Below are 20,855 nucleotides of genomic sequence, written 5' to 3' on the forward strand. Positions count from 1 at the left end.
TAAAAAAAGTTGTACAGCTTAAATTGCAGATAGGTTGGTTTATATTGCTTGATTAAAATCACTGTATCAGATTTTCCAGTCCATTTTTTTTCATTCAGCAGTTTTTGAGTGTGTACTGCTTTCCAGCACCATGGTAGGCTCTGGATGTATAAAGTTGAACCAGAAGTTCTGGCTTCAGGGGTCCATGGGTTCTCTGAAATTATACACTTAGTTTTGTGTGGATGTGCATTTTTTGAGGGGCAAAGGAGATATTACTTTCTTTGGATTCTTAAAGGGATGTATAGCCCAAGGCAACTTAATACTGTCTGTGAATATATTGACCCTTTTAATCCTTAAGACAACTCTTGGAAGGAGATAGCATAGATATTATCTCTGTTTTAAAGCTGAGGGATCTGAGGCTCATAGAGGTTAAATTACTTGCTTTTATTCACATAGCTAATAAATAGTAGAACCCAAACTAAAACTCAGGTTTCTGCCTATTTTTTTATAAATTTTTGTATAGTGACTTTATGAAAAACTGCCAACTACTTTTGAAGTGAAGTAGACCATTTGTGATTTCCAGCTTGGTAATGCTATCAAAAGAGAAGGCTAAAAACGCTAGGCATGGTATGTTCTTAGAGAACTCAAATTATTACCACTATAATTTCACTTGTTTTTTTTTTCATTGTTTTCACTATCCAGTTATTAGTCTGGAGTATTGTTGTGGATTGGTGAGTTATTGGTAGGTAGTTTCCAGGATCTACTCTCGCTTTCTGGTTGAAAATCAGTATTAACAGTTGTCATTATATACCTTTGGTTTTGTTTTTTCCCCCCAGGTAATGTATTTACATTGGTGAAATCTTAATTGTATCCTCTTTAGAATTCATAGGTGTGTATTTCATCTGAGAAAGAAAGATACACCCTTTTATAATTTTAAAGCAGTGATTTACGGTGTTTTTTTCAGATCATTTTCCAGTTCTATAGAATGCTGAATAATGAATTGGTATATTCAGGCACATTACATTAGTTACCTTTAGGGCGGCTCACTCCTGAGAGAAGTGCTATTTTAGTTGAACAACCATACTCTTCAATTATTTGTGATGTTTGTATTTGCCCACATGCCTGCAAGAGGAATTTCATTAAAATATGATCAACCAAGGTCCTTTTTACAGCCTGCCATAAAGATAGGTTTTCCCTTTGACCATGTTTCTTTTTTTTTGTTGAAGATTTTATTTATTCATGAGAGACACAGAGACAGAGAGAGAGAGAGAGAGGCAGAGAGAGACACCGGCAGAGGGAGGAGCAGGCTCCACGCAGGGAGCCCGACGTGGGACTCGATCCCGGGTCCCCAGGATCAGGCCCTGGGCTGAAGGCGGCGCTAAACCGCTGAGCCACCCGGGCTGCCCTGACCATGTTTCTTTACTAGATTTTACATCAGTGAAAGATATTCTTCAAGACCTCTTTGTGAATCATTCTGAGATAACTCTGCTGAAGAATTTCATTTGTTTATATTGGCATTTTCTCATACACACACACGCATCCATGCATGCATGTCCCCTAATCATACACAGATGCTTGTATATGTGCATACTATAATATACTTTGTGTTTTCCTTTGCCAAATAAATGGGAAATCATGCTCTTAAAATTTGCTAAATTTTTTTATTTGTTTAGTGCCTGTTCTGTGCAGGGTACTGAAATAGGCATAGCTGGGGGTAAAAAGGATGTAATCTATATAGACTAGGTCTCAAGGTCTGATGGTCTTTTTGAGGAGCTAAGATACTGGTATGAGGTTATGAGGTTTAAGTGGTATAGACCTACGTACCATAGGGAGGTATGTAGAGAAAGCCATAGACTTTCAGAGAAAGGGAGAGGCTGTGGGATTTGAGAGGTGTTGAGGGGTGCAGAATCAAGGATTACTCTGTGGAGGAGAGGGTAGTGGAATGGGAAATGTTTTAGGATGGACATTTGTGGTGGACTTTCCAGCATAGGCAGAAAAAGCTCAGAGGCCGAGATGTGTGGGAACTGCAGGTAATTGAATTTGACTTGAGTAAAGGGAGAGAGGATGATGGATGGGCAAGAGAGCTGAACTGTAGTACATACTGTGAGGAATCTTAAAAGCTTTGTGCAGGTCAATGCCATATTGTATATCTCAGAATTTCATACATGTAACTACCACACTGTTAATGGTGATTGTCAGTGAATGTCTGATTTTAACGGCAAGAAGTTTGGTGGCTTTGCAGTGTTTTGCTATGAGGTCTCCCATAGCCCTTTGTTGCTACTACCCAAGCCTGGATGTTTCTGTGGTTCTCTTTATCCCATGGTTGCTGTAGTTGCCTGCTGCCCTTTGTGCATTATCACACTCTGTGGAAATCCCATATGGGGACCTCTTGCTACGAGATGTAGCTTCTGTTGGAGGAACCCTTTATAGCCACTACATGGCCTCACTGTCCCTCCCTTCTCTGCTTAGCCTCAGTTTTTGCCATTTTGAAAATCCTAAATTCCTCACTCCCCAAAAGGGCCTTGATAGAAAGGAAATCTCTATGGGAGCCATTGTTGTTGGAGACAAGAAAGCAGTTTTCTTCTATTTTGAGAGTATTTCTCTATCCCTCCTTTATGGGACTTCCGTGTTTTCCTGCCATCTTGAGTGTTGTGGTTTTGGGGTACCCACTCTGAGCTGACTTACAATAAGGGGAAGCTCTTCTCTTTTGTTGAGGATGGGGGAGACATGTTGCTAGTGTCTGGAGTTCTAACTCAGATTGCTATTTCTCCTGGAAACCATAATATTGTAGCTGGCCAATAATTATGGTTCAGCTGCAATTTATGTTTGAGAAGTTTTAATTAACATTTAAGAAATTTAATATTGTTTCTTGGGGGAATTGTATTTCAAATTCTAAAAAACCAATAATACAGTACAGGAGAACTTAAACTTTTTTTTGTGCTTTTTTTGTTGTTATAAAGATATCTCTTTATTTTTATTTATTTATTTTTTATTTTATTTTATTTTTTTACGATTTTATTTATTCATTAATGGGAGACACAGAGAGAGAGAGAGAGGCAGAGACACAGGCAGAGGGAGAAGCAGGCTCCATGCAGGGAGCCCGACGTGGGACTCGATCCTGGGTCTCCAGGATCAGGCCCTGGGCCAAAGGCGGCGCTAAACCCCTGAGCCACTGGGGCTGCCCTAAAGATATCTCTTTTATTCTAGTTGCCTAAGTAATATTCAAAAACAATTTAATAATTTCAGTGGACATCTAGAGTGTTTGTAGGTTTTTTGGGTTTTGTTTTATTTGGAAACCAATGACCATAAGCACTTTTTCCCCCAGTTTTGTTGAGAAATAATGGCATATATATATCACTGTATCAGCTTAAGGCATACAGCAGCATGATGGTTTGATTTCACATATTGTGAAAATTTGTGATTACCACAAATAGGTAGAAAGAAAAGAAGGGGGATGCCTGGGTGGCTCACATGGTTAAACATCTGCCTTCAGCTCAGGTCATGATCCCAGGGTCCTGGGATCTGGCTCCACAATGGGCTCTGCTCCGTGGGGAGCCTTCTCCCTTTCCTCCTCCTCCTCCTTCCCGTCCCCCACCCCTTACCTCTCCTCCTCCCCTCTCCCTGCTGCTTTGCCTGCTGGTAATCTCTGTCTCTGTCTCTCATTCTCTGTCAAATAAATAAATAAAACCAAAAAAAAAAGAAGAAAGAAGGAAGACAAGAAGTTCTTCCTTGTGATGAGAATTCTTAGGATTTACTCTTAAAGACGTTCCTATATATCATGTAGTAGTGTTAGCTATAGTCATCATGTTATACATTGCATCCCTAGTACTTATTTATAAGCACAATTTGAAAGCACATTTTTGAAAGGTTTATAGGTCAGAGACCATCTGAACAATATTGTGGTAGCAGTATTTTTGAAAGCAGTCAAGAGTAAAAATGACTCATCTCTAGGGGGCCTTTGGGTAATTTATGAACAGTGACACCTGCTAGATAGAGGTTTGTATTTTAATCTTCCTAATTATGAATAGTCACTGGGATTCCTCAGAGAATCTCTGGCCTCTAGTGACTTGTATTTTCCAAGAATGTTAAAATGAATGTTTATCTCAGAGGTCTTTTAGCTAGAAGTTGCTCTCTTGAGGATCATATTTTTAAGTTTTGTATATGTTCAATGAAAACTTTCTTACGTGTTTTAAGCTTTTTTAATTTTTGTTTTTTAAACCAAATTATTCATTTAAAGATTATTTTGTAAATGTTCTTAATAATTTTCTTTACAAAAAGGATAATTTCTTCTTGTAATGTGATAATCATTGAAAATGATAAATTCTTTTATTTTGAATAAAATCTTAAAACATACATAAAAAAGGAAAGAATTATATACTGAACTCTCATACACTTATCACCCAGATTCAACTATTATGAATACAGACTTTAACTTCAGGAAATGTTGGCTTTTTCTTTTATTATTTTTCCTATAACTATTTTATAAACCAGTGTGCTAATTTGCCATTTTTATCTTATGCAGAGGATGTGATGCCAGCCACTTACTGTGAAATTGACTTAGATAAAGAGAAGAGAGATGCATTTGTGTATGCTATCAAAAATCACTACTGGTACCAGATGTACATAGATGACTTACCAATATGGGGTAGGTATTGTATGTTATATTTAAAGTTTGGGAATATTTGCTTAATAAGCATGGCTTATGTAATGACTTTTAAGGTGATTGATTGTACACTGAATTGGTTAGTATGTTTTCCACAGAATGATTTTAATACCAATTTTATGGTCCCCTGTTACTTGAAGCAGTTTTAACGTTGCAAACCTTATATGAAACTCCCTAAAATATAACTTTTATATAGTATAACTTCAGATTCAAAGAATTAAAAGGTATTTTGAATAATTTGGAATATCCTCCCTGTCCCCATTTTTCTCATTCTTATTTTGGGTTATTCTATCAAATACAATCAAAGGAACTAAATAGGATTTTGGTGTTTTATTTTGGCTTTCTTTCATGTGGAACTCATAGTATGGTTTTTAGATAACACAGCCTCTTGAAATACTTGTTTCACTTGTTCCTATGTTATTTTCCAAAACAGCATATGTTTAAAAAAATTTTTTTAAGATTTTTATTTTTAAATAATTTCTACATCCAGCAAGGGGTCAGACTTAACAACCCCAGCATCTAGAGTCATGTGCTCTACTGACTGAGTCATTCAGGCATCCCTAAAATTTTTTAATGTTTTAGCTCTTATCTCTATTAATGGAGAAGAGCTATGGCATAGCCAATACAAACCTATGCAGAATCCAAATTTGGGGCGCCTGGGTGGTTCAGTGGTTGAGTATCTGCCTTTGGCCCAGGGCATGATCCTGGAGTTCCAGGATCAAGTCCCACATCAGGCTTCCTGCATGGAGCCTGCTTCTCCCTCTGTTTATGTCTCTGCCTCTCTCTGTGCCTCTCATGAATAAATAAATAAAATCTTTATTTAAAAAAATTTTTTAATATAAACAGAATCTTAAAAAAAATCCAAACTTTGTGTGGACTTGATTAAATTATTTTAGTTGTTTTTTTTAAAGGATATATTTACATGTAGCTTGCAGGAGCACAATATTACATAAAGGAATTCACATCTATATACTGTTGAAGTGAGTTAGTGTATAGCACATCAGTATAAAATAAGTGAATATTCTAAAGGGAGGGAAGAAACCTGAGTAGTTGTATATTTATTGCAACTGGCAGGGCATTTGGGACCACAGCTGCTTTTTGTCCTTTTGTATCTCATATGGGTAACAGCTTGCAAGGCACAGAGCTCTGCCAGATGTGTACTAATGACTGGGTAGGGAGAGTCCCATAGCTGGTTTGGCTGCATGAAGATGGTGAACTTGTTAAGAATCTGATTAAATTATTTTAAATGCAAAGCACAGCCAACTATCATTGCCAGCATGTTTGATCATATTATTCTCTTAGTTTTTCCCCCCCCCCCCTCCCTTTGGACACCTGTTCTTATATATAATGAATATTCTAATTCTTAAAATTGTTAGCAGACTACTATATTTGTGAGCAGCAAACCGAAATACTGAACATATCAGACCAGAGTTTAATGTAGTACTAAGATGAAATTTTTAAGAAAGTCAATCTCAAGATATAATTGTATGCATCACTGCTACTCTGTTGCATGTTAATTAGGTGTAAATAGTAGGCATTTCATATAAATGACTATAATTAGTATTACATTAACACAGACATTTTTGTGATCAGCTCTGAGGGTAACAAGAAGATGTGCTGAATATTCACTCAAGATTTCTGAGCCTGTAGTTCAGGAGAACCCATTAGTTAAGGTTTCTTCTTTTTTTGGTGAGAAAGCAGGTTTCTCTCATGTTCTTTTCCATTGCTTTTGGGTTTCTTGTCTGGAACCTTATTAGTCTTTTTTCAGTCATTTCTGTGGGTCAACATGGCAACTGTGCTTTCCTGCCCTAAAATAAATCTTTTATAGCCGTAGGATTCTAGGGTCTACCATGTTTAGGACAGTACATTTGGATGTCCAAGAATGTCTGAACTATGGGAATTCTCGTCAGAAAAAAATTCTTATTTGACGTTTTTTGAGGTAAATGTTTCCGTATCTTTTAAAAGCCCATTAGAAAATAGCTTATTTGGTGTAATTGTGTCTTTACCCCCAGAATTTTCATTGTAGATAGGTAAATAAACCTTGATGAAATTAGTTATCAGAAGAATTTCATTATCTCTCTGCAATCCCAAACACAATGAAACTGTATTCCTTGAATTTGTTATCAGTTTGAGAGAACTTTGGTTAATAAGCAAATAATCCTTAATAAGAAATGATCTTTTTTTTCCCTCCAATACTTTAATGAGATGCATTGACCATAGAGGGAAGGCCCTAAAAAGTCACTTTTAGTATAAAGGCTCTTGGGAAGTATATAGGTTTGGGTAGGGAGCATCAGATAAGTAGCTGTCAGTATGAGGGCATAAGAGTAGATCCTCAGGTACCACCTGTTGTCCTGACACTGTTTGGGTCTTCTTTAAGTGCCTCAGATTGGGAACAAAATGATCATCTTAGGGTACCTGGGTGGCTCAGTTGATTAAGTGTCTGCCTGTGCTCAGGTTATGATCCCAGGATCCCACCTAAGCCCTGTATTAGACTCCCTGCTCCTCCCTCTCACCAACCCCTCCATGCTCACTCGCTCTCATATGAATAATTAAAAATCTTAAGAAAAAACCCAAAACAAAATGATCATTTTAAACTAGTGCCTCATTAACATTTATTTTCAATATTCCTTTCGTTTTGATGTTTTCCCAAGGATAGGTCCAGTACTTGAATCATAAGGAGCAGGCATTTTAAGTTCTGGTACCGGTACACATATGTGCAGCTTGCTTAGGAATGTGTAGATCTTAGGTTATTAGAGAAAGTATTGGACTGGGCCTCTGGAGACTTTGGGTTTTGATTTTAGTTTGACCAGTACTAACTGAATGACTGTGCCAGATGGTGACCATACTTCCCTGAAATTTTCAGGTATTAGGAAGAATACACACATAAGGTGATAATTATTACAATGAAGGTGAAACTCATGAGAAGACATGAACTTTGAGGATCGAATTAGCGATAGATTATGCTGAGCTGTTCATGGTGTGAGCATGGTTTATGTTTGCCAAGTAGTTAAAGAGTCCAGCCTATACTTTTGCTCTTTTCTAACCATGAATAATAATAATAATATTGCTTGTTTATAAATTTATTTATTTTATTTTTTTTGTATATTTTTTTATTGGAGTTAGATTTGCCAACATATAGTGTAACACCCAGTGCTCATCCCGTCAAGTGCCCCCCTCAGTGCCCATCACCCATTCACCCCCTCTCCCCACCCACCTCCCCTTCCACTATCCTTTGTATAAAAACTTTTTAATGGGCTTTTAGCTTCTACCATATTTTGAACATGAAGTGATATTACCTTGTATAAAGTGTTACTTGTTTTTAGGTATTGTTGGTGAAGCCGATGAAAATGGAGAAGATTACTATCTTTGGACCTACAAAAAACTCGAAATAGGTTTTAATGGAAATCGAATTGTTGATGTTAATCTAACTAGTGAAGGAAAGGTGAAACTCGTTCCCAATACTAAAATCCAGATGTCATATTCAGTAAGTATTTAAAATAATTGTATATAGGAAGAAGTATTTGTGACCTAATAGCAAAAATTAAGTTTTTTTTTTTTTTATTAAATGAAAATAGGGTGCAACAGAATATTATTAAAACTGTATTTCCTTAATGTAAGTAAACCTCCTAAAAGCAGGGAGATTTGCTTCAGGTCTGTATTAGATACAGTTATGCATTTGCAAGACTTACCATTGGCTACAGCAAAGTTTACCATTATAACTGAGCAATTAGAGCTAAGCCAACCATGTATTTTCATGGTTTCATTTTTAGATTGCAGTATACCTTGTTGCTTCTCTTTCCTTTTTACTGTTGCAGATAGAGATGATGCTGTATTGAAAATTGCTGGATGGGTATAGTTTATTATTACCATGTTTTGCTTTTTATCAGTTGGAATAAGATACTCTTGCAGAGTTAAGAGCTTGTCAGAGCTCTTTGAAACTGTCAAGTTAATTCTGTTCCATTAGGATTAAAAATAGTGGAAAGAAGAAAAATCTGTAGGTAGCCTCTCTCTTTGTCAGTTTTTTCCCTGATAAACAAAATGAGTCCATTGCTAGTAGCCAGGTTTTGAAAGTTTTTTTTTAAGCTTATGCATATATATCTAGTGCAAATGATATTTACTTAACTGAACTTATAACAAAGTTTGATTATTGTAATAAAACTAATATAATCTAAAGTCAAAGATGGACGGGTTCTTACTCTAATTCGCCTAGGGTAATTCAGTTCTTTCCACAGTTATCAGGTAAGAGTATATAAGTCAGGAATAGTTAATAGTCCTTGAAAACTGAAATGATTCCTCTAAGTAAATTTGAAAGTTTTGTTAATATACAGAGAGGAAAATTGGTTACATTTTTATCATATGTGTTTCAGCTTCTCAAATTGGCAATAACTTATCACCATTTCTCTAGCTTCTCATTCTAAGTGTGTAAATCTTTCCTAATTTCGCTCAGAGTTTTGTTATCAGCTTATTAATTAGTTTACTGGCCTTTATTTTTAAGTGAAAAAAAATTTTTTTTTAGGTGAAATGGAAAAAATCAGATGTGAAATTTGAAGATCGATTTGACAAATATCTTGATCCATCCTTTTTTCAACACAGGGTAGGTAAATTGTGTATTTGAAGACATTCATTATCTGCTCAGTCAGTTAAAAAACAGCATCTACCATATGCAGGGCACTGTGTGAAGGCTGGGGAGTTAAAAAATTGGGCTAGTGGTGATTTCACATATAAGCCTTAGAGTCCTAGGGTCATAGAAAGTTTTAGAGGAGCAGTCAAAAGCCCCCTTTGTCATGCCAGTGCTTTAAACTGATTTTGAGTGACACGAGGAAAGATAAACCAAAAGGCAGAATATCATTTTTATTATTAATGAGGCTAATATTGAAAAATGTGATGTATCTGTGGACAGGTGGGCTTCTTAATATTGAAACTCAGAATTAGACTGACTTCTTGCACTCAGTGCTGGAGTATTTCAAGCTTCTGTGTATGAGTACTTGCCCTTGGGAAACTTAACGTGTGGAGAAACAGAGCAGAATGTGTACATCCTTTAGCTAGGAAGGGATGAGAATGGAGTGAGATCAGAAACTTACTGGTGGAACACCAAGACTGGGAAGAAATGTCCCCACTCTCGACCAGCAGATACAAGACAGAGCTCAGCAAATACAAGATAGAGCATTGTTGCTGATTTTGTACAGGTGATAGCTTTGTTTTTTCATAGGAAAAAATAGGTGTTATTTTTATGTTTCCCTCCTTCAAGGATGGAGTTGAAAGGACAACAGGGCATAAAGGATGTATATATTCATCTGACTTTCTTCCTGGTCTCTTCTGTCTTTTGATCTTATCTTTTAGACTGGAATTCTGAAGTTTATTGGTAATCTAAGTTTTTGTGGTCTAAAATTTGTATCATTGCTGCCAGACTTCACCAGAACCTGTCACTACTTTTGATCTTCTCTGGGTCATATTACTCTGGAACCAAAATTTCCTCCCCAGCCTCTACTTTCCCTACACCCAGTGTATTCTTTTTAGATGTAGTGTTCACGCAGTCTTTTACATGGTTGAGGGATAGGCACAAATAACTTAGAGAATATTCGAAAATACAAGGTCTCTCAGCTGACACTTCCTAGTGGAACACCTGAGCCTGCCTTGTTTCTCGTGCCATTGGGTATTGATAACTTGGGGAAAGGCTGCTATTTGGCATTTCACTAGTAGAGCAATGTACCATATTTCTCCTTTCAGCTGTTACTAGTTGAGCACTTTTGTCAAGCAAAAGTCAAAGATCTGTGCCCTGTTGGAGCTTACCCTTCTGGTAAGGGGAGACATGTAATAGACATAGTAAGTTAAGGGTATGGTGTGTTCAAAGATACATCCAAGAAGAAAAAGCAGTGGAGCAAGAGTGCCACAGGCGAGGCTAGTTGCAATTTGAATATGGTGCTCAGGATAAGTCTCTGAGATGGACTTTTGGGTAAAAACTTGAAGGAATCGATGGAAATAAGGAATATGGATATATGGGGGGGGGTGGTGAGGAAGAGTATTCCAGTCAGGGGCAACACTTCTGAAAAGCCTGTTTGGTGGGAATGTGTTCACTGTGCTTGAGGAATAGCCAGGAGGCCAGGTGGCTGGTGCAGAATAAGGGGAGGAGTAGTAGATGAAGTCAGAAAGTAGCAGGAGCCAGATCACCCATGGCTGCTGTGGAGACTTTGAATTGCAAAGAAGGGGTATGATAGTGTTTTCATGGGGTAATGACAAATCTGACTTCTGTTTTAAAAGGATCATTCAAGTTATTCTGTTGAAAAGAGGCCATGTGGGGGAAGGGGAGAAGCAGGGAGACAAGAGGGTATTGCAGCAATGCAGTGAGAATTTGAAGATGGCTCAGACCAAGGTGTAGGGGGGCAGCTGGTGAGAAGGTGTCAGATTGTGAGCATATTGTGAAGGAGAGAGCCAGTTGGATATCCTGATGAATGGGAAGATAAAGAAAGATTGACAAGAACTCTATGGTTTTCAGCCTAAGCAACTGTTGGATGAAGCTGCCATTGCTGGGACAGAAAGTGTATTTGGAGGTGTGGAGGGGAAGATTAGAGTACAGTTTGGAACCTGTTGGTTTTGAAGTGTCATAAGACATCTGAATGGAGATACTTAACCATCTAGTTCAGTATATCAGTCTGGGGTTCAGGAGAAAAGTCTGGGCTAGAGATACAGATTTTGCAGCTTTTGGCATATAGATGGTATGTAATTCGATGCAATTACCAAGGAAGAGTATGTAAAAATAGAAGAGGACCAAGGACTGAGACCTGGGGGCAGTAAGAAAAGATTAGGGGGAGTAGGAGAAACCAGCTTTAAGGTTCTGAGGAGATACCAGTAAGGTAGGGAGGAAATGCTTGTATGGTATTCTCGAAGCCAAACAAAGAAAGTGTATCACGGAGGAGAGAGCTTAATTGTGGATTGTTGCTGCTGGGTCAGTCAGGTGAAAGTGTTGGATTCATTTGGAGTCATTGATAAACTTAACAAGAGAAGTTTTGGCGTAGTGGTGGGGCAGAGTCTGAACAGAGTTGGCATAAGAGCATGGAGGAGAGGAATTGGAGGCTGCAAGTTTGGCAGCTTAACGGAGAAAGAAATGGTGTATTCAGTAGGAAGAATGGAGTCAGATTTTTATTTTGAGATGTAAGAAAGATGTTTATATGTGGACGGGTTCAACAGCAAGTGCAAAACTGACAGTGTAGCAAAGAGGGAAGAGAAATACTGCAGCATGTTCCTTAAATAGGCAGGTAGGGTCTACTGTATAACAATAGGGTTTATTTCTAATACAGTGATTCTAAAACCAGGTTTAAGAACTTGAGCTGGACATGTTACTCTGTCTCTGCCACCAACCATAACTGTGGTCGCATTACTCAGCTCCTCAGCTTCTGTCTCTTCAGTAGTGAAGCAGGGATTGTAATACTGTGCAGTGTTGTGACAGTCCATTTGATAGTGCTCTATAAAGCACTTAGGTCAGTGTTTGACACATAGAGGTGCTTAGTAAGTGGCAACCCTCGGTTGTAAATTTCTCTCCAGTGTTCTAAAATTTGTGATGAGCCTGCAGTGCTGCTTTACGGTTAGCAACACTAGGGGGTGCTCGAGTCAGCAGTTCATAGGATTAGTAACCCCTTTGTGACATCTGGTTCTTTATTATTTTTAAGAAATATTTCCTTTGCTATAATAATTTCAAAATTATAACAGCATTTTGTGATTTTTGGAAATAAAAGGATATTATAAAATGTCAGGTTAATGGTAGTGCATTATAATGGATATGGGTTTAAAGTTTATATCTTAGAAAACAGCAGGGAGCTTTGATAGAAAGTTTTGCATTTTAGGTGGATCTTTCTTCCTACTAAATAGTAACTATGTAAAACTTCTTTTCTCTTCAAAAATTTGATAAATCAACAGAAGTTATGAAACATACGTATTTTTTCTCTTGTCCTTTTTTGGTCATTAATTTCTCAGGGTGGGAACAAAATCAAATCTTTGGAAAAGTCTGTGTTTATAATTATAGACTGCTTTTATGAATCTTGAATGATACTTCAATGGTAAACTTAAATCTTTTATAACTCTTTTGCAAATATTTCAAAATGCATTCATTATTTTCTTTGTAATTTCAGTAGGTATTCAATAAATAAATTATGAAATGAAGGGAAAAAATGATTTTATGAAGATATAGAGGCAATTGTTTTTCAGGGAGAGCCACAGAGTTTGTCCCTTGCCTGAAGCCTCAGGGTGGGTAACAGCCAGGACTGCCCCTCATCCTAGTAGTGGACATACCTAGCACATTAGCCCAGGTTAAAATCTGTCCTAATTCTACAAGACAGTACATCCTTCATGTATGTAGCTGTAGAAGAAGTATGAAGCTGTAGAAGTTCAGAGCAGGAGTGCATCTGTGAATAATGGAATACATAAATGAGAGGTTTTATGGAGGAGAGAGAAGGTTTTCGATTTGGGCTTTAAATAGTAGATGGAATTTATAGAGGAAGGTAGTAGATCCCATGTGAAAGAAATTATGAGAAGGATGCTGGTAGAAATGGGTGTGCTGTACTTGTGGGTCACTGAAGAAGGAAAGCCCTACTGGAATATAGGCAACAGTGGAAAGAAAGGTTGGCTAGATAAGGTGAAGTAGCCATATCACAGAGGGTACAGAATATTAGGGAAAATAGTGAACATGTTTCAGACAGATTTGTGGGTAACTTTTATATAAGCTAGATAGGAAGGAAGGACAGGGACTGAAAATAAAGAAGGCCGTTAAGGCTGCCTCAGGGTGTGAGGTGATGATGTGGGAGTGGAGGGGATGGGATTGATAGAAACCTATTGAAGGAAAAAAAAAGCTTAGTAATTATTATATAGGAAGGATTAAGGAGAAGGAAGAGCCAGAGAGAATTCTGAATTTTCAAAGCCAAATGTTAGTACCATTAGCAGCAATTAGAAATCAGGAAAGTGTTATATGTGAGGCAGAAGATGATGAGTTTACTTTAGAGCAGTCTAAGTCTGAAATTCCAGAAAGACATTCAAGTGGAAACAATCATACTTAGCACAAGTGTGAAACATGAATGAGCAAGAGGGCTAGAGATTTGGAGCAGGACAGGGGTTGGGGTTTGAGTGTGTAGAAGATGTTCCATCATCAGTGGAACACTAGTTAGAAGTTCTGAGTCTGAAGAAGTCACCATAGAGCACCAAGATTGGCACTTTTGGAAAAGTTCACACAGGGTTGGAGGGGAAGGCATTGAAGATGAAAGAGAAGCAACAGCCTGTCACAGAGGATGGTGTAGTGGCGGTAGAGGTCAGATATGGCAGGAGAGCAAGGACAGGACGATGGGCAGATAATTGACTGCTGAATCAGTTTAAAAGTTCATTGCAGGCCTTTGAGAGAAAAAGTGTGGGGCAAAGTGAGATTGTATCATTTTTAGGAGTAAGTAGGGGAAGAATTAGAAGGTATTGTTTCCTCATTTGAAAAGTATTGGCATTGAAAGGAGGGAGATAAGAAGAAAATAGGAAGAATAAGGGGATAAAAGATCATGCAAACACTTTAAAAGATATTAATAAAAATGACTTATAAGTTTTTTTTAGCATTTTACCATGAGCTAGGCACTAAGCCATATGCTTTACATTTATTACCTTATTTGAGCTATATGACTACCCCAGGGAGCAGATAGTGTTGTAGATGGGGCCTTTTGTTGATAGCTGATGCCGAAGAAAGGTACAAATTTAGGGGTGCAGAGTGAGAGGGGGAAAGCACCTCAAGGAATGGAATGAAAGAGATGTAGACCCTAGTTGAAAGATTGATTTAAAAGGGGAACAACTGGGGTGCCTGGGTGGCTCATTGGTTGAGCGTCTGCCTTCGGCTCAGGTCATAATTCCGGGGTCCCAGCGTTGAGTCCCGCATCAGGCTCCCTGCAGTGAGTCTGCTTCTGCCTCTGCCTATGTCTCTGCCTCTCTTTCTTTGTCTCTCATGAATAAATAAATAAAATCTTAAAAAAAAAAAAAAGAGGGGAATAACTTCTAAGAGATTGACAGAAAGAATGAAAGGCTAGGAAGAAAATGCAGAAAAATAAATGAAATTGGGGCCTTGGTTAGAGAAGAGAAATTTTGGAACTACCCTTCAGGAACGTTTGGGAATTAAAATATAAAGAAATTTGAAGTCCGATGCACTGAGTTCTGCCCTCAGAGATACAGTGTGCTTACTTTGTGATTATAAATCAGAATCTGGACATAATTCTGTGACATATGTGTGAGTGAAATCAAAGTCAAAAGCCTTGGGAACATTGGGACACAGTGGGGTACCTCATTGTTCTTTGTACCATAGATAACTCATTTAGAAGGGAGTGAATAAGGATGTTGGCAGGATGGAGAGGATGAACTGGAAGCAAGTGAAGCATATCATTTCAGAGGGTAGCCTACATCCATGACAGTCAACCATGATGGTTCAGTCTTTTGTATTTTAAGGAGGATTTCAGGTTGTTGCTCAGTTAGAGGGAAGGGAACTAACATTTATTGAATATTTGCTGCTCTGTGCCAGACATGGTATCATACTTTTTATACATGTTCTTAAGTCATTCAGATCAGGATAGTATTATTACCTTCCTTTTTATTATAAGAAAGCTGGGGTCGCATAGCTAGAATTTGATAGATTTTGGGTTAAAACCCAGGCGTGTTTGACTCCAGATCCCGTGTTTTTTCTGTGTAATGCCAAAGCTGTACTTTTTATTTGTACAATAAAATTGATTTTGAAAATCTACATATACAGTATCATGTTTTTAATGTATCTGAAGTTTACCGTGAAGAAAGCCAGTCTCTTTGCATAGTGAATACTCACCCCAGTGTGTCTTAAGTTTGGATTTTTATGTAAAAGTTTTAAGAAAACTTTTTTTTTTTTTGCACTACCATGCTGTTGTCATCATGAAACCTGTGAATTTTGTGACTGATACTTAATATTGGTAATATTTTATTTTCTGTTATTTTAGATTCATTGGTTTTCAATTTTCAATTCTTTCATGATGGTTATCTTCTTGGTGGGCTTGGTTTCAATGATCTTAATGAGAACTCTAAGAAAAGATTATGCCCGGTACAGTAAAGAAGAAGAAATGGATGATATGGTAAGCAAACATTTTATGTTTAGAAGAATGATTTAACTCGGTGTTATTTTGAATGTTGGAATGTAGGTCACATGAGTTTCAGAATTCAGAATTTTATGGTTTTAGAAAGGTGTAAAAGTCCCTGAGGGGGTCTCTACTCAAATATATTAATGTTTTTACCTGCTGTGATTACATGCCCCATAATCTAATACATTAGTGTTTTTACATGCTCTGATTACCTGCTCCATAATCAGGTGTATTAATGTTTTTTTCAGCAAAACATATGAATGTTCACCTTAAATGAGATAAACAGTACAAATAGCCTCTTCTTCACGCTTAAGTTTTGCCACCAAATAAGAATGTGTCAGACTTCCAAAACAAACTTTCAGTTTTCAGAGCTTTTGATTCTAGATCTTCAGCAACGAAGTTCTAGACCTGTATTGACATTTTTCTAATACTGTTAAATACTGCATAAAAAAAGGTTTAATTTAGTTTAGTTGGTTCAGAGGGGACGTTTGTTTTCTAAATTCTTTTACTGTATTAAGCAACAATGTTGTTAATGAGCAAAAGTGTGTTCTATAGAATATTAATGGCTATTCTCTATAGATATACTCCATCATTAATTAAGTTTGGAAAAGAGTTAAACAGATTAAAATTTAATATGCTAATGTGCATTGTGAAGTATCACAGATTAGATAAAATATTTGGTGCTTCTCAAACACATCTGACCAGGATCACCCCCAACCCCTAAAAAGCCAGATTATCTTAAGGGACTGATATTTCTTAAGAACTACTGTTTTAGATACTTGTTACTCAGGTTGAAAAGGAAAAATTGCATCCTTTTTAAAAATTGGTATAGACAGTTAAATAATATTTAATAAATAGCATTTAACCATTTGATATTTTCCTTATATATTTTCTTATATTCTAAGCTGTAAAGGACATTTCTGCATTTTAAGGCATCTAGGACTGGTTTTGATCTTTTTTCTCTCTTGTTCCTCACCCGGCCCCTCATTATCTATGCGCCACAGGTGTGATGTAAATGGCAAGAATAGCAATGTTCAGAGAGCCAGTGTGCTCTTCTCTCATTTTGACCATTTCTTTTATTTTTCCATTCATTGGTATTCTCAGCATTAACTGGGAGCCACCTTCCTGAACCTTAGTAAATGCCGTTTATATTGTAACTTTAGCATTATAAATATTTTTAAAGGTTTTATTTATTCATGAGAGACACAGAGAGAGAGGCAGGGACATAGGCAGAGGGAGAAGTAGGCTCCCTGCGGGAGCCCAGTGCAGAACTCGATCCCAGGATCCTGGGATCATGACCTGAGCCAAAGGCAGATGCTCAACCACTGAGCCATTCAGGCATCCCTAACATTATAAATTATTAAGGTAGTGATTATTTTAAATTTGAAATGTCTTCTAGATATTTTGAACCCCTTTTAAGTAGCTACAAGTTTGGAGGGAGAGAACTTGCAACTGGAATTGTAATTTTTCACCTACTTTATGTATTTTAATTTCATTCCGTATGATTTTCTTTTCTCTCTAATTATATGTATATAGGATAGAGACCTAGGAGATGAGTATGGATGGAAGCAGGTGCATGGAGATGTATTTAGACCATCAAGTCACCCACTGATATTTTCTTCTCTCATTGGTTCTGGATGTCAGATATTTGCTGTGTCTCTTATAGTTATTATTGTGGCAATGATAGAAGATTTATATACAGAGTAAGTACATGTATTTAACTTTGTTTTTACTTGTTCTTAAACATTTTAAGTCAATCATAATTCAATTTGCTTATTTCACTTGCCTTAGAATTTAAATAACATAAATGTTATTATTGCAGGTAAATTAAATAATGGACAGTAATCCTTAGCTAGAAGTATATTTTTCTGTTACATGCTAAAACTTACTAGCCTTACTGAACATTTTGGTTGGCTACAAAGTTTATGTTCCATTAGAGGTATGAGCAGAGTTACTTACTTATAAGTGCTGTTTGACAAAATGAATAGGAATTTTTGAAAGTTGAAGATCCAGTTACATCTTTATAATTTGCTCTGCTATGGAAATGAAAATAGAGATAATAAAAATACGTAGTGAGAAAATGAAAAACCCTGTACATGACATTTTTAAGACCCGCTCCATAGTCGGAATGATTATAAAACATAAAAGGCAAGTAATGTAACACATGAACATTATTTTGTGTTGGTGATGACCATAGCAATCAGTAAAGAAAAAATATTTAGAGAATCAGTATCAGTGTGGATGCCTGTGAGTGAGATATTAACTCCTGAGAAGGCATAGTATGAGAGAAGCTGTAGGTAAGTCTGGAAAAATACTGCTGCTCTGTAACTTTGGGCGGACAGTGATGAGTTGATAAATATAAGCAACTCCTTAAATGTCTGTCACCTCAAGTTTCAGAGAAATGAACCAGGAGGCCAGTTCCCTATGTCAGCAGATCTTTCAGTGTAGTTGAAGATGGTGTGTTTTGGGTGGGAAATGTCCATAGAATATTTATGAACAAACAGATGAAGGGTATATCTGATTTTTAAAACTGTGACTGATACTTCATTTAACGTAATGCCTCTGAGAATTGCAAGCTTAAATCCCTGGTAGGCATTTTGGACTCTCAGTCATGTGAACAATCCTTTTGAACCCTCTCTACTTAGAAGCTTCTCACTGGTAATAGACTGGTGTTAGACTAAAGCAGCCTTTCAGTTTTCAGCACAGGTAGGCATGTGTCAATCTTCACATAACCCAGTTACAGAGAATGATCAGATTTTTTAATGATAATCTTAAAGGGAGAAGTTAGTACTTGGAGTGTTTAATTGAGTTGTTGAAAAAACAAATTTTGATTTAAAAAACTTTGAGACCCACAATCCTTTAAATTTTTTTTTTTTTTAAAGTAAGCTCTAACCAGTGTGGGGCTCAAACTCATGACCCTCAGATCCAGAGTCCCCTGTTCTAGTGACTGAGTCAGCTAATTGCCCTGAGACCCACTATCTTTGAAACTTGGGAATGACATGTTTATTACTACCACACTTATATTTAGCTATGTATTGATGGAAATTGAATACTGTAATTTTTATTCATTTCATCTACTTTAAGAAGTTGAACATAGGTGCTTAGGCAGAGGAGTGCTACATATTTAAGACTATATGATATCTTTGATTCTACATATGTGTACAGTGAAATATAATAATTACCTGGAAGGTGGTTAATTTATGAAAATTGCATATCTCCCTAGTACACACATTAGTGTGATATTCTTATAAATTCTCTTGAAGTGAATATTCCTTAACTCAAACAGAGAAGGTTATGTGTTCTATACAGACTTTATTTTACCTTCCTAGTTATGGTAAATTTCAAAATAGTGTATATTGTTAGCGGTTTAAGTACATTTCTATATTACGGCAAAAGATAGTATCTTTTATCATCTTAATATTTCTCTTTGCAACTAGGCATTTAAAATATTTTGTTCAGCGACATCTGGGTGGCTCAGTGGTTGGGTGTCTGCCTTTAGTTCAGGGCGTGATCCTGGAGCTCGGGATCGAGTCCCACATCGGGCTCCCTGCATGGAGCCTGCTTCTCCCTCTGCCTATGTCTCTGCCTCTCTCTCTGTGTGTCTCTCATGAATAAATAAATAAAATCTTAAAAAAAAAAATTTTGTTCAGCTTTATTCAACAGGAGAGCTGGTCTGAATTCTCTAGATATTATTAGTGAAAGAAGAGATTAGAAATTGTTGATCTGTTGGGTGCTTGTGTGGCTCAGTCGGTTATACGTCTAACTTTTGATTTCAGCTCAGGTCATGATCTCAGGGTCATGAGATGGAGCCCCACATCCAGCTTTGTCCTGGGTATGGAGCCTGCTTAAAATTTTCTCTCTCCCTCTGCCCCTCCCCTCCCTTCTCTCTTCCTCTCTTAAAAATAAAAAAAGAAGAAAAATTGTTAATTCAGGTTAATGTTGATTTGTGGACAAATCAACAAAACTCAAACCCACATAACTCATTACAAAAATGATACTTTATGGATTTTTAAAAAATAATTTTTGTAATAGTATAAGGAAAACGAAATAGGAAAAGTTTCAGTGTTATACCATTTAAAGTAATAGCTCTAATATAGATTATATTACTTCCATTTTATTTTTTATTTCTATCAGTGGCCAAGAACTTAAGCAATTAAATTATAAAGAGGAATATTCTAATTATTTTTCTTAACAGATGAATATCCTTATCCATATGATGTGATCGGTTACAGGGTTGCAAAACAATTTGAGTGCCAGCTTCTAATATTTTTGCCAAAGAAATGTGAAATATTTATTTAGAATATATTATGAAATTTAACTGCAGATTAAAAAAATTAGTATCAGCCTATACAGTTTTAACTAGAAATTTATTCACCATGTAGTGTCTTGAGAGCCTTTATAGTCCAGGATGATATTTTTTGTGTTCTTGTTAAATTTATCTTTGAAATTCAACTAATGTTAATGTGATAGACTCTACGATATTTTCTTTAAGTTGTTGGCTTTAACTTATCACATATGTTTCGCCTTTTTAGGAGGGGATCAATGCTCAGTACAGCCATATTTGTCTATGCTGCTACATCTCCAGTGAATGGTTATTTTGGAGGAAGTCTGTATGCCAGACAAGGAGGTAACTTAATAAGTTATGACTTCATATTTTTAATTATAGATTCTAATATTTTACTATGAGGTATTTGGAGTTTAAAATGGACAGTACAGCCATTGTAAAATACTTGGTTATTCTATTTCACATAATCTCCACCAGACCTGTATGTGGTCTATCTTGCTTTTATGTAATCCTTGCATTTTATTTCTGAAAATTATGAATAATTAATGGATTATCTCCATTGTCCATTGTAAAGTTAGCCCTGAGGAACATACAGGAAAGTATATTTAAGTTATTAATATTACTTTGCTTTGAGGTACCTTACTCCTTAGATGTGCTCCACGGGAGGCCTCCACACAGAGGCATTAGACCTGAATAAAAAGTTTTATGGCTTATGGATAAAGTGTCTGGACTGGAAAGAGAATAGGAAGGAGAGCTATTTATTTCTATTGATTCTTAAATATTTGTCAAAGTACCTTGCTCAGAGATTTCTGTTACT

The 20,855-nt window shown here is 36.7% G+C and overlaps 1 protein-coding gene across 2 annotated transcripts in view; it reads left to right on the forward strand.

Moving 5' to 3' along the window:
* The window catches only part of TM9SF3 (transmembrane 9 superfamily member 3), a 67,907-nt gene that overhangs the window by 16,129 nt on the left and 30,923 nt on the right, over positions 1-20,855 (forward strand). For both annotated transcript variants that reach the window (XM_041729693.1, XM_041729699.1), the window contains 6 exons: positions 4,502-4,624; positions 7,966-8,126; positions 9,159-9,236; positions 15,616-15,747; positions 17,290-17,456; positions 20,286-20,380. In XM_041729693.1, coding sequence (XP_041585627.1) covers positions 4,502-4,624; positions 7,966-8,126; positions 9,159-9,236; positions 15,616-15,747; positions 17,290-17,456; positions 20,286-20,380 — 756 coding nt within the window. The remainder of the gene's footprint in view (positions 1-4,501; positions 4,625-7,965; positions 8,127-9,158; positions 9,237-15,615; positions 15,748-17,289; positions 17,457-20,285; positions 20,381-20,855) is intronic.

Source organism: Vulpes lagopus, chromosome 2 (genome assembly GCF_018345385.1).
Source record: "Vulpes lagopus strain Blue_001 chromosome 2, ASM1834538v1, whole genome shotgun sequence".
Lineage (NCBI taxonomy): Eukaryota > Metazoa > Chordata > Mammalia > Carnivora > Canidae > Vulpes > Vulpes lagopus.